Source organism: Calliphora vicina, chromosome 1, assembly GCF_958450345.1.
Source record: "Calliphora vicina chromosome 1, idCalVici1.1, whole genome shotgun sequence".
Classification (NCBI taxonomy): domain Eukaryota; kingdom Metazoa; phylum Arthropoda; class Insecta; order Diptera; family Calliphoridae; genus Calliphora; species Calliphora vicina.
The window spans coordinates 158,699,259-158,713,864 of record NC_088780.1 but is presented as its reverse complement, the minus strand read 5'-3'; the positions used below and the strand labels follow the sequence as shown (position 1 = coordinate 158,713,864).

The following is a 14,606-nucleotide window of genomic DNA, read 5'->3' as shown; positions in this document are numbered from 1 at the left end:
AATGTTAATTAAAACTGGAAGAGAACCCAATAATATTAAATAAAATTCAATTCCACGGAAGGTGGTGGTTTTATCCCAAAAATGTTAGTTTTACTCTTTGTGAAAAAGCAAAATACTAAAATAATTCCATTTTCGATCGGATAGAATTCTGTGACTGTCGTGAACATTCACGAGTTTTTGGAATATTTTGAATAATGAATTTTTCTTGTATGAATCTTCTGCATTTGTTTTGAAGCTTTAAGCCTCTTTTAGAGAAAATCAAGTTCAAAAAAAATCACATAAAACTTAGGAAAATAATTCCCGGGAATTCTCGCACAATTTGCCGGGATTGAAAATTTTCCGGAATTCCCGGGATTTCTGGTCCCGGGAATTTCCGTGAAAAACTCTAGTTTCGATACATATTGTTCATTGTCGCCAATGAAAATAGAAATTAGCTTAAGTTGGCTACAGCGACAACGGTGTCGTGTAGCTGCGATGGCTTCAAAATAATCGATTGTATTTTTTTGATTTTGACAAATTGTGGTCGGTAGCTTGTTGTAGTCTATGTGTTTGAAGCTGAACACAGAAACATTTAATTTTGGAAATAATACGGTAGCTCGTGATATGCAATGGCTGACAATGCTGGATTTTCAATAGATGGAGTATATTTTGAACGCCACATATCTGTCATTTATTCTCACTTAGTTATTGAACATTATAGTGTAAACAACAAAGTTTTTTTTTGCTTCGAAAATGTCGACACAAAGCGTCATTGGGTACCATACGAACCAGCCGAATCGACACCAAAGCCAAATATATGAGTTTCTACAGTAACTGTTTCACGAAATCTTTATATAATTTTTGAAACTGCTCTCTTATTAATTCATTATTTATCACATACATAGTTTTTTGCTCTTATGCAGCACTAAAATCATTTATTATTCTGGTTTTCAAATTATCGCCAATCTTGACACACCAAAGACGGCGACACATTTCTGTCTGTTGAAATCAACTTTCCGAAACCCCCAAATAATTTACATACAAGATTGATACATCAATATATCCGCTATAGTCCCGGTTAGATCGATATTCAAACTGCGGAAAATCGGACCATAACTGTCTGAGATATAAGCAAAAATCATTTTTGACATTTGCGACATCTCAAAGTAGATATTCTGAATCGTTATAGTCGATATAGCCATGTCCATCTGTCCGTCAGTATATTGAAATCAACTTACAAACATAATTGATTCATCAATATATCGGGAATTCTCCCGGCTCGGTTGCTACAAATGGCTGAGATATAAGGAAAAAACCGGGACACCTCGATTTTATTTATCTATATCTGGATTACTAAGTCATTAATATAAATAATATGGATATCTAATTATAGATATTTCAAAGTCCATTGCAACGATGTATATAAAGCTATAGCAAGTTGGACCTACAAAAATCGGGAAAAATATTTTTTAAGCCCATAATAATTTTTTAAGACATACATTGTTTTAACCTTTGCTGAAGGTTCTGTTACTTATTTTCCATATTTTTAAAAATGTTTAAAACTTTTTGATATAAAAAATTCTAATAATTCCTTCTCTTTTTTCTTTATTTCAGTTTGGCCATCGAAGACCAGCTGCTGAACGCATACCCGAAATTGACTATCCATTTTCAGCTGAATTCCTAAATCACGACAGTAATCCAGCAACTAATAACAATTCCTATAAATAAATTGCAAATCCTAAAAACAATTTAATGAAAACTAAACTTATCAAGGAATTTCACAGTCATAAAATTAAAAGACATGCAAAACATTTTTATTTTTATTATTTAGTTTTAATTTAGAAGGTGAAATTCTGAAAATAAGATTAACTAACACAAAACGCTTAATATTATATTTTATTTTGAGATTCATTTCCTGTATAAAACCAAGTGAAAAACGTTACTAAAAATATAATATGTAAATAAAAATACAAAAATAAATACTATCGATGAAAAGCAAAATATAAAATAAATAAATAAATGGTCACAAACTTATATTAAAAAAAATATTAAAAAAAGATTAACTGAAATTTTTTCATAAATATTTAATACAAAATAAACAAAAAGGGCTGGTAAAAAATTTCAGTTACATTTTTTGTTAAAACAGTAATTATAAAATCAAGCATTTTATATTTCATAATAAAGAAAAAAAACTTCCTCTATCACCAAAAAAAAATACGATAAAAAACCTAATATAACTTTGTTAATTGTTTGTGTATATCTAAGGAAAGCAAAAGACTATTTAAACTATTTAAAAAAGTGTACATAATAAAAACAAACTAAAATAAAATAAACAAATAATAAATATTTGAAATGTTAACTAATAATATTAAACGAGTACATACAAACATTAATCTTATTTTCCCAAGTTTTATCTAGATTATCAATCTATCATAGAAAAACATTTTATGTTCTTCCTACTTTCTAAGCATTTCTCTATTACTATTATATACAATCTAATTTTAGTTCACCACTGATCTCTGTTTAATTAATTTTTTATTATAAGCTCTGTTCATCTTTAATTTTAAGTGAGTAGGTTCCAAATATCATTTCATTTGTTATTAATGAACAAAAATAAAACAACACACAAAATGAAAAACAAAAATATGCACCCTAAATACATATTACACATTAAATATTAACATACCGTATGTATTTTAAATTATTACAATATAAAAAAAGAACTATAATTATATGTATACATATATTTAACAATTTGTTAGCAAATTTATATTATAAAACCGAAAAAAAAACTAAATGCAAAAAATAATAAATTATATTAAATGAAATACATACCTACTATAGAGATTAAATAAACCAAAATGAAATAAAAAAAAACAAAAAATATTAAAAATTAATAATAAAAAAAATACATACTAAACAGATTAGCAAAACAACTTAATTGTTTTTATTTATTATTTATGTACTATACCCTTCACCATGTGCAGTAAGTTTGTCAGAACGTTTGTCAGTTTCACCCTTCACCATGGGTAGTAACAGTATATAAAGTTTGTCATGTCTCCTACACTATTTCTTATTTTTCTAAATGACCTTCTACATCAAACTTCCAACCCTATCTATTTCTTTGACAGCAACATTTGCCATTCATATTCATTCAGTTACAGACCAAATCTGTCGGAGATTGGGACAATGAGGCAAAATATGAATGATTCCCTTAATCGGGACCTCCTGACAATCTCTGAATGGGGTCGTGTGAATAGGGTCGCTTTCAACGCTCGCAAGACTCAGTGTTGCATATTGACACGTAAACGAACGACAGACCATGTCGCTTCATCTGTATTTATGGATGGTGTAAATATTGTGAAATCAGACAGTCTTGATGTTCTGGGCATGAGAATACAGTGTGATGTCCGCTGGTCTAAACACATTTTTCAAGTGTCGAAAGAAGCATTTCTGAAACGCTGTAGGAATTATTTCACTCCATCTGATCTCCTCACTATTTACACCACCTATATCCGATCGAAAATGGAATATAACTCCCATGTATGGGCCGGTGCTTCAAAGTCTATTTTGGAGCTTCTCGAACGCGTACAGGAGAGGGTGAAGTTGCTTATCGGCGACAGTAGGGTATCCAACTCCATTGATTCGCTGGAGCACCGTCGTAGAACCGTCGTATTCTAATGAAATTTGGAAACTTGTTCCTGATACCCGCAGATTTTTACGTAATACACGTTTTTCATCAAGAACACATCCCTTTGTGGTCGATTGGCCAGTGGACCGCACAACACACTACAAGGAAAATTCATTCTTTAGCCGTACTGTACTTCCCACTGAAGTGTTTTCTGTCATTTTCAATTTAGGAAAGTTCAAATCGAATGTCCACAAACACTACTCCCACTTTCCTTCCTCCCATAACCTATTTTTCTAGTTCCAACACAATGCTTTGCATGAGTTCTGGTCCAAGAAGAAAAATAAAATATTCTAAATTTTTCTCCGTCGATGTACAATATCCAATTTATTTCCCTTTTGATAATTTTAGCGAGTCTCGCTCACATTTGTGTTATAAATATCTGAATAGTAGAAAGCGATCGGCTGTCGGGTGACTATGATTGCCGACCACTGATGTAAATCTTTCATCAAATTGCAGTTCGTTAAATCAATAAATATTACAAGTTGAGGACAAAGCGTTTTAAATTTCAATGAAATTGATCTATTATTTCTCCTAACCCCCGTACAACTACCCTCTCTGAATATGACTTAGGTTAGGATAGGTTAGGTTCATAGGAGGATATAGTCATAATACTTACATATACCTAAGCTACATTGGGACTGTTGTACACTACCTTGAATGTACTTGTTAAGCTGGGTTTCCGCATACACCGTAATCGGCGCCGATAACGAAAACTGAAACTGAAAAACGTTGGTGTTCGTCACCGTCTCGTTTCTGAATTGTTTTCGTTTCAGTTGGGTGCGTTGCGGCATAAAACAGAAACGAAATTATTTTTTAATTTTGGATGTCGCACATTAAATAGAATTTCATTATTTTTGACAAAATCTATTATTTTTTCCTCTTCCAATAAAGAAAATTTATTTTTTTTATTCATATTGAATTTCGTTCCTACAGCACCGAAAACAACCTACTTGAAGTTGTTTTCGTTCCGGCCCCAAATGACAGGTTTTTCGTTACTGATCGGTGCCGTTTCGTTCCCAATTTTCGTTGCCGATTTCTGAAACGAACTTTTTTCGGTGCAAATGTATGGAATTTCGTTTTCGGTGCCGATTACGGTGTATGCGGAAACTTGGCTTTACAATGCCGATGATCCGTCATCGCTCGACGTTTAGTTTAGACGGTTTCATCAACAAAGTTTATTAGAGTCCTACAGTCAAGGTTCTCGCCCGAAGAGAGTTATTCTAATTCCGGAATAATCAGGACATGCACAGAAAAAATGCTAAATTTTTTTAATATCTTCGCCGCATTCATTAGATTCTACACAACCCATCTGATAAACCAAAGTGTCTCTTGGCTATTTGGCCAAAGTTGGATGCAAAGGCAACCAGAACACTAATTGGGTTGGCTAGGAATAGTCTCAGGTCTTTAGTAGGAGTGACAACCGGGCACTGCTCAATTGGAACCTTCATTGGTAAATGGGATAATGAGGAACTAGAAGACTAGAGGGTCTCATGAACTGGGGGATATATGTAGCTAGAAATGATCTAATCTACTAGGCTTCATCAGGGGAATAGGCTGGATATTTTTAGGTAACGGGAATATACATATATCCTTCTTTTATATCTTCTTTTACTTACTTTTTCTTTGAACTAAGATTTTCACTTTAATTAACTCTATGGCACCTGACTTCCTTCTTTTTTCTCTCTATTTTAATTTCTTCACACCGAGTTATATTTCTTAAGTTATATAAGATCCTATGGGTCTTCTAGTGGAAGTCTACTTCTGTAATACACACCAAATATATCTAAACCAGAGTGTCTCTTTAAAATGCATACCATCCTCCACTTTGAGCAGGTCCCTCGTACTATCCTCGTTGGGATTTCCCCATAGGATTGTTGTGGTTTCGCTAGAGTCACCTGAGCTTCTCTTGCCCATTTTTTCAAATCCGCTCGTTTTTCCTCGAAATATTTCGTATTGTTCAAGTTTGTCTCAACGACTTCCTTCGACCACCCTTCTAATTACAAAGTTACTCATTTTGAGCAAGTCCCACGTCATTTTGTTCCTATCCACCGTTTCGCTTGACCAGAGAGCCACATGAGCTTCTTTTGCCCATTTTTTCAAATACCTCGAAAGAATTCGTATTGTCCAAGTTTGTCTCAACGAGTTCCTTCGTAGCACCCTTCTAATTACGAAGTTACTCATTTTGAACAGGTCCCTTAAAATCCGCCTTGAAGGATTTCGTATTGTTCAAGTTTGTATCAACTAGTTCCCTTCTTCTGAATCGTGGTCGTTAGCTCTTTCATTGTCCACTACACTAGAGTTGCCCGGCACCCAGATGATGCGTAGCCTAGTACTGAGTAGTCGATTATTGCCCTTTTGCAAAATTCGGAACAAATTTGTTTTATGTAAGTAAAACTTACACTATCAAATTTGGCACCTACTCGTCCATAATTTACAGTAGCTTTCATTAAAATTTCATAAATGAGCACAAATCCCTAATATATTTTAGAATAAAAATGAAATTCTAAGCAATTAAGTTGCTTCAAAAAAAAACACTCCTCCAAATTTTGACCGAAATCATTCCCTAGTCATACGGTTCTACACACCGGAGTGAACAGCTCTACAACTATTACTAGTGCAGTTTGTTTGTCCGTGTCGAAGACAACAATATTTCGGACTATAGTCCCTAATTAAAATTTCGAAATTTAGACTATATAAATATTTTTTCTGGAGTTTTATATCTAGACCCCTATCACACTAGGCAATTTAGTTGCGCAAGTCTCTAGCCCAATAACAAAACAACACCTTACCTCTGACATCAACAAACAGAATTATTTTCACACATTAAAAGTATATAACTCGGAAACAATGAAATTAAATCACCTTTCTACCCCCAATTCTAAGAAAAAACATTTTTTTCGATACTGTCTAGAAACTGGATTTGTTGCATTTCTTTTTCGTAGCCTTCACGTCAAAATACTTAAACGTACCACAAGCTACAAAACAAATGTATACCACATAATTTTGCTCTGTGTAGCACATGTTGTTTTCTGGTGGTGTTCACGACAAAACAAACCAATCTCGCTCTCTTGTTTTAAATTTATCTCTCCCCATCACAATTTCATTCATTTGACAAGTTCCGCGTGTTTTCAATAATTTTTTTTAGGAATTTTGTGTTAAAATAAATAAAACAAAGTGAAAATCCTACTAAAAATATAAAAAAATGACAAACTTAGGAGAAAAAAATGAAATAGATGAAAACCATCAAGTAAAACATCGTGATAGTAGTGTGATTTTTCGACGCAATCGTGCTTTGGGATATGTAAGCAATCATATTCCAGCCGTGGTACGTTATATACAGCGTCGTAAAGATAATTTGATAACAACATGCATTGGACGTTCCTTTCAAGTATACACCTCTAATCATTTCCGCTTGCTGCATGTCAGTGGACAACATCCAGATGATATTACCGCCCTGGCCACAGATCGTTTTCATATTTATACAGCCAGTAATAAATGTATTTATGCCTGGCGTGCTGGCAAGCATGTAAGACACATCTATAGGGGCCACACAAAAAATGTTCATTTACTTTTGCCATTTGCTAAGCATTTAATTGCTGTGGATGAGGCCAACGTGCTGAAAGTTTGGGACATTTTAAAGGAAGAAGTGTACTTGGAAGTGCCTTTTAATGTGGAAGAATTTCAAATTACTGCCATTGCCCATCCACCTACATATGTCAATAAAGTTGTGTTGGGCTCGAGACAGGGTCAATTAAAGATATGGAACCTTAAAGACAATCGTTTAGTTTATACATTTACTGGTCACCCCAGCCGTGTGACCTGCATTGAACCAGCGCCTGCTATTGATGTAGTGGCTGTAGGTCATCAAGATGGTACTATTATTGTTATGAATTTGAAGTTTGATGAAACCATAATGGAATTCACGCAAGATTGGGGAGCTGTATCGAAAATTACTTTCCGTACCGATGGTCCACCAATTATGGCTTCAGCTAGTACTAACGGTTATATTGCATTTTGGAATTTGGAGGAAAAGAAGGTATGGTGGTTTTGTAATAAATTCATCATTTTTACTAAATATGGTGTTGTTTCTATTTTTTAGATTACTAGCCAACTGCAAGCCCATGAAGATTCTGTCACTACCGCTATTTGCATGCCAAATGAACCATTAATCCTCACCACATCTCCTGACAATTCAATGAAATTGTGGATTTTTGATTTATCGGATGGAGGAGCCCGCATGTTGCGCATACGTGAGGGACACAATGCACCACCTATGTGCATACGTTATCATGGTAGTAATGGTCAAACCATATTATCCTCTGGAGAGGATAGTTCCCTAAGAGCATTTAGTATCATATCGGAATCTTTAAACAAAAGTTTGGGAAAAGCTAGTTATAATAAAAAGTCATCGAAAAAGAAAAGTAAGTATACAGTAGGATTTTATTCGAATAATCTACGAAAAGATATATTTTTTATTTAATTGAATAAAATGTTTCTATTTACAATAAAAAAATCGATCAATAACACTAGTTTACAAGGTTTTTAGTTCATGATGTGACACACCAATGTTTGTTAATTTAGGTCTTACTTGAAAAAATATTGATACAAATCCAGGACTTCAAACTTTTGAGATATTTATTAACAACCATGATATTCATAATCAACTTTTTATAAAACAAAATTTGTATTAATAAATATGAAATTTGGCCTTAAGAAAATACTAAAAATAACATTAAAATTGGAACTCCAACTAGCTTATGCTGGTTCCAAAAACCTTGATAATTCCGTTCAAATCCGGCACAGTGGGGTGGATCAGAAGAAAAGTGTTTATACTAAACTACAGGTCCGATTGCAAAATAATGTACTACAAACAAATCGTCCTTCTGTACGATTTTTTAAACATTTTCTGGTTTTAATTATATTTTATTAAATTTTTATTTGTTCGATAATAGAGGCCATTTTAAAAATGAGTCGAAAAAAATTATAAAGTTTTATTCGATTAAAGTAAAACTCGAATAATTGTCAAAAAAAAATTAAAATTATTTATCATAAATACAAAACTATTATTTTTTTTTTTAAGATCGCTTCCAAGTGGACCATTACCGTATGCCACCAATTGTAGAATTTACCACAGAATTGACACGCGAAAAGGAATGGGACAATATAGCGGCCATACACATGGGTACAGTACACACAACCACATGGTCATTTCATAAAAATCGTATGGGTGAACATCATTTGATACCCAAACAATTCACCAATAAAAATCGTGTTGATTTTAAGGCCGAAACAACATGTGTTACCTTAACGCATTGTGGTAATTTCGTTATTATTGGTATGTATTGTTGTAATGGTTGTTATTTTTGTTGGAATTTCAATTAAATGCAAGTATGTGCAATCTTTAAACAGGTTATTCCAGTGGTGATGTGGAACGTTTTAATATACAATCTGGCCATCACAGAGCTACTTATGGTAATCCTGCTCATAGAGCAGCCATACGTGGAGTGGCTTGTGATAATCTAAATCAGGTGGTGGTTACCGGTTGCAGTGATGGTTTCCTGAAGTTTTGGCACTTTAAACAAATTTGTATGTGATATTTTATTATTTATTCATCTGTTTCGATTAAAAGATTTTTAATATTCAATTGTTTACTTTTAGCTGATAAACCTCTAGCTAAAATGCAGTTGAAAGATGGTATTTCCCTAATACGTTGTCATCGTGAAAGTGCCATGATTGCAGTAGCTTTGGTAAACTTCACCATACTAGTTATTGATTTGGATACCAAAGTGGTGATACGTAAATTTGAGGGTCATGCGGCAAAAATCAATGATGTTACCTTTAGCCCTGACAGTCGTTGGCTGATATCAGCCTCTATGGATGCAACTATTAAGATCTGGGACATACCCTCATCCTATATGATTGATCAATTCCGGGTGGAAAAACCTTGTGTGTCTCTGACAATGTCCCCAACGGGAGATTTCCTAGCCACTGCTCATGTCAATAATTTGGGCATTTATTTGTGGGCTAACAAAATGTTATTCAGCCAAATATCTCTGCGTTCCATTAATCCTAAAGCAGAAGCCCCCTATGTGGGTCTACCATCGAATGTGGCGGATGAATTGAGCCTGGAAGAAGCCGTAGATGAACTATCCATGGATGTTGATGACGAGGAAGAATTGGGCGAAGAGATCGCTTTGAAATATGAAACACCTGATCAATTATCCAAGGAGTTGATTACAATGTCCGGTTTGGCAGCCTCTAGATGGCAAAATCTTTTAGATTTAGAAATAATCAAAAGACGCAACAAACCCAAGGCACCACCTAAAGCACCCAAACAAGCTCCCTTCTTCCTGCCCACAGTGGCTGGTTTAGAAATGAAATTCGATGTTACCGCCAATTCAGACGATGAGTCCAGGGTACTGAAGGCAACATCTCTCAATAATCTAACAAATTTTGGCAAATTATTAGAAGTTACCGCCTCCACCCAAGACTATGAGAAATGTGTGCAACATCTTAAACTACTAGGACCTTCAATGATTGACTTTGAGGTGAAATCTTTACATCCGATTGGTGGTGGCACCGTCAAGGCCATGGTAGAGTTCTTAAAAACCCTCAAACACATGTTTGAATCAAAACAAAACTTCGAACTAGCTCAATCATATTTAAGTGTATTTCTACGTTCGCATGGTTTAAATTTAGTTGAAATGCCCGAAGTAATGTCCAGTTTACAGGAATTGTCTGACATACAAGAAAATTCGTGGAAACAACTAGAAGAGAAACTCATGTATGGCATGGGAGTGGTAGCAGCCTTAAGAAATTTTGTACAATAACCCCCAGTAACACGAATTCTGGTTATGTGTTAACTAATAGTTATACTGACAGTTTTCATACAAAAATAATTTTAACCGACAGTATAACTATTAGTTAAGGCTTAACCAGACTTCGTGTTAATAGGGGTAAGTGTAATAGTTTTATAAAAAAAAAATTAAGTTTATCGAAATGTTTATAAATTCGTTTATAAAAAAATAAAACAAACAAAAAAGAAAACTAAACTTCACCTGTAGTTCCATTTGCATCAATGCCGTCATATGTTTAAATGTGAGAATTTTCAAAATGCTCAGAATATTTTTTTAAATTTCTAAATAAGTAATGGAAAATATGAGATAAAATAGTTGGAATCGCCTTATTACGTAGTAAGAGTATATCTCCACGGGGTGGTAAGTTAAATAGAACATGGATTACGAAATGGGCAGTATACATCGGCCGCATTCTTAGATATTGAGGGAACCGTTAAATTGGATTATAGTCTCTCGTTTACATTAATATATATGTAGAATTTGTAAAAAAAAATATTCGGCTGTGCCGGTTTTGATCCATTGTCGTTCCTAATTTCTATGGCGTTATGTCATCCGAAATGCCCAATAGTATCCATATTGTCTATGTTAACGACTTACGGTTTTTGCTTATATTACAGCCAATTTTCCCGAATTTAAATTGCGACCGAATCAGAATTATAGGTGATATATTTATGTAGCAATCATGGATGTTGAAAGTTGGCTTAAACAGTCAGATATGGCTATACTTATTTGAGTTATGACTTTATTCATGAAAATTAATGATAATTAAGGTGAAATATAAAACATGATATCTCTCACTTACTATATGCATAGACAAAGTTGTTGATAATTACATTATTATAACTTGATAAATACTATTTTTAATATTATTGATTTCATAAGGTTATTAACTGTATTTCCTTTACAAAAGAACATACAATTATATCGGACAATATTTACATTAGGGTACTCCTATGCGAGAAACCTTAAAAAAATTAACTTTAATCCTGCTCACCAAATACTGATGCCACCCTTATTTATTCTCCATACATATGGGGTCAACCTAATGTACATTCATTGTATACAAATGACACGTATAGGGTTTCTAAGTAAGCCCTGTTAAATTAAATATTTATGAGAATACATATAGAAAGAAAAGTATAAATTTGGTTGGCCTTGGAAAAAGCATTTCAGAACAGTTGTGAATAAAAATTTCCGAAGAGTTTTCTTAGATCCTGCAAAGGAATATCTCATTGCAAACCCTAACAACAATGCATTCAAGCGTACATTCACTATAATTTTCATGACAAAAGGACGAACCCCCTCTATATAAGTTTCGGTAACCATGGTGACCCACATATGCCACAAATATGACCATAAGTTTAATAAAAATATGCAAAACTAATAAATCAGTTATTAAAATTATTATGACTACGTGTGATTGAAGGCTATTTGACATTGATCGAACAACAAGGTGTATAAACTGCACGGAATATTATTAAGAAAGAGTCAACTAATTTTTAAAATTAGTTTGGAGCAAACAATTTATTGAGTATAAAAATTGATTGTCATACTTGTGACAAAATGAAGCACCAGCAGGTTGTAGTAGACTATTGGACGATGTTGAAAACATCATGTACCTGTTTGTTGTTGGCCATATCGGGCTATGTGCTCCTCAAGTAAGTTTAGAAGGAAATTCTATATAAAAAAACTAAATCAATATTTATTAATAATTAAATTTGCTTGAATATATTTAAGAATGGTCCAAACAATATTTTATCTGCCCGGCTATTTGAAAAACAATCAAAAACGATTGGAAGAATTGGCAGCCAAATATAATTTGGATTTAGAAAAAGAAATAGCCGATGCAGAAATGGACAATGATGTACAGTTAGAGGAGAATGGAAGTAATGATGAAACCAAAAAGGCTAAACAAAGTGTAGCTAAAACTGCTAATAATGTTCGCGATAATGATGATGATGACTTAGTGAAGGAGCCTAAAAAAGTCAAATAGTTTACACATACCTCTCAGCATTCATTTTACATTACTTTCAATTATTTTATTACAAATTTTATTATAACAAATACTACATACAATAATAAAACTAATAAATGTTTAAATGTTACTTACGTGCAGGATATTAATGTTAGCATTGTTTGGGTATTATTAATTGGTTTCAACTACAACTGGCATATCTTCCGGATCTTCATCTAACAAACCCTCAAATGTCCAATTCATAGAATTTTTTAGTTTTTTTGTTAAAAACTCAGCGCTTTTGTGAAGACCACCCAGATTTAAATTCACCAACAATGAGCGTACATCCTTGTACACCGTATTACGTTCCGATGGTTCCATTAGCTCCTCCGGCAAGTGCGGCAGTTGATGGACTAACACTTCACTATATTTCATGAATAACAGCCGGTATTTGCCCACCGCCTCTTCTGAATGTGACAACAATGACAAAACTTTACGCCAATAAGCTAGAGACTCTACAGAATATCCAACCAGAAAAAACACAAAAGATATTTGTATTTCCTCTATTAAATCTGGTGCATTATTAAAGTTTCTTATTAATTCATTGCAGGCTTGTATGCAATCCAAAGAATGTTTAGATATTTCGGCTGGTGTTGAATTCTTAGGTATACGTTCTGGTATATGGCTAAACCTAGGTGCAGTTCCTTCAACCGGTTTTAACTGTGGCAACAAGTCATTTTCATCATTTACCAATTTAGCGGTCATAGATGGATGGGCTTCCGTTAAAGGTCCTCGCGGTCTTTCCTCGTCTGGGCATGATAATAATTCCACATTAGTTCGTATTGTACCCAAAGCTGGCCTGCACCTTTCCACACATTGCTTGGTAATAGTGTCGGTTAGTTTGCGCCATTCACCGCAATAGCGGAAATCATAGGCTGGCAAATATGCATCTAACATTTTCAGATTCTCTTTTAAACGTTGCTTTTCCAATTCAGGTTCGGCAATTTGTCTTTCTCTTAACTCCTCGTTATTTGCATCCCATTCTCTAACCACCAGCTCTTGTTCTTCAAAGAAATACGTGAATCCCACCCTGGGTGCTGTGTCGCCATATGGTCCAGTAGCTGCACACCATACATAATGAGGTCCTGGTGGTATCATCTTGACACCACGGAAATTATCACCAATCACATACGAACACAAGTCTATGCCGAATTCGGTGCCTTTAGGAACGCCAGTTATAAACAGTACAGCTCCCTGATTGAAAAGCTTTTTTGCTATTTCGGGATCCATATCCATAGATGAATTGTCTTGATTCATTTTGTTTGCTTTTTAAAATTAAAATTTTTATTTTTAAAAATTGTTAAAAAGTAAATTCGATCAGCTGGACGCTCAATTTTTTGCAAACTGTTTTGGCTGCCAGATTTTTGGTTTTTGTTTTCAATATTGGATGAGTTGCCAGCTGTTATTATGGGGACGTATGCAAAATCTAAACAAAATTTTTATTTTTAAATGAAAAACTAAACTCTATTTTATAGTTGATAATAGCCAAATTGTTTGACATTTTATTTTTCTTTTTTTGTATGTATTTTATTTATAACCCAACAAACACAAATTCATACATTTAAAAAGGTATATTTATATATTACGACCTCAAACGTCATTCTCATGTCTTTCTCGAGCTCTAATAACGAATTTAACTTAAAATTTAAACTCGATTTAAGGTAGATTGGGAAATAAAATTTTTAATTAGAAATCAAAGTTAAATGTTTGTTGGTATAATGTTATATCAAAGTGTTGCCACTGTTTTGTTCTAAAATTACAGGATGATTCCTATATTTGATATGATTTCCGACAATCGTCGTTTCTAGGGTGAACCAACCAGATTCTCTGATGAAGGAATGGATGCGTCTCAGATTCATCCTTGATAACTCATCTAAACACTAGAGGAAGGGGGTTCCAAGAATATGTTACAAATGGAATGACAAACTTATATAAGAGTATATTATATTCTTACCACTCATGGTGAAGGGTATAAAAGACTAGAGAAATTCTGGTTACGATTTAAATTTTCTGTGTAAATGCATTTGGTTTTTTGGGAGACGATATGCGTTATAAATTAATTAAT

The 14,606-nt window shown here is 33.6% G+C and overlaps 5 protein-coding genes across 6 annotated transcripts in view; 3 read left to right on the top strand and 2 right to left on the bottom strand.

Moving 5' to 3' along the window:
• CCHa2 (CCHamide-2) overlaps positions 1–1,989 on the top strand; it is a 34,079-nt gene extending 32,090 nt beyond the window's left edge. For both annotated transcript variants that reach the window (XM_065516378.1, XM_065516380.1), the window contains exon 4: positions 1,594–1,989. In XM_065516378.1, the coding sequence (XP_065372450.1) occupies positions 1,594–1,707 (114 nt within the window). In that variant the 3' untranslated portion in view covers positions 1,708–1,989. The remainder of the gene's footprint in view (positions 1–1,593) is intronic.
• The window catches only part of Map205 (Microtubule-associated protein 205), a 395,519-nt gene that overhangs the window by 308,652 nt on the left and 72,261 nt on the right, over positions 1–14,606 (bottom strand). The window lies entirely within an intron of this gene.
• LOC135964219 (WD repeat-containing protein 36) lies at positions 6,780–10,717 on the top strand. Its single transcript, XM_065516376.1, has 5 exons — positions 6,780–7,706; positions 7,770–8,091; positions 8,751–9,005; positions 9,080–9,256; positions 9,329–10,717. The coding sequence occupies exons 1-5, from the start codon at positions 6,873–6,875 to the stop codon at positions 10,498–10,500; spliced, it is 2,760 nt and encodes a 919-aa protein (XP_065372448.1). The 5' UTR covers positions 6,780–6,872; the 3' UTR covers positions 10,501–10,717.
• On the top strand, positions 12,091–12,520 carry LOC135964217 (uncharacterized). The gene is made up of 2 exons (XM_065516375.1): positions 12,091–12,185; positions 12,265–12,520. Exons 1-2 carry the CDS (start codon positions 12,091–12,093, stop codon positions 12,518–12,520), a joined length of 351 nt encoding a protein of 116 aa, XP_065372447.1.
• On the bottom strand, positions 12,541–13,841 carry LOC135964216 (protein AAR2 homolog). The gene has a single exon (XM_065516374.1). It carries the CDS (start codon positions 13,796–13,798, stop codon positions 12,674–12,676), a length of 1,125 nt encoding a protein of 374 aa, XP_065372446.1. The 5' UTR covers positions 13,799–13,841; the 3' UTR covers positions 12,541–12,673.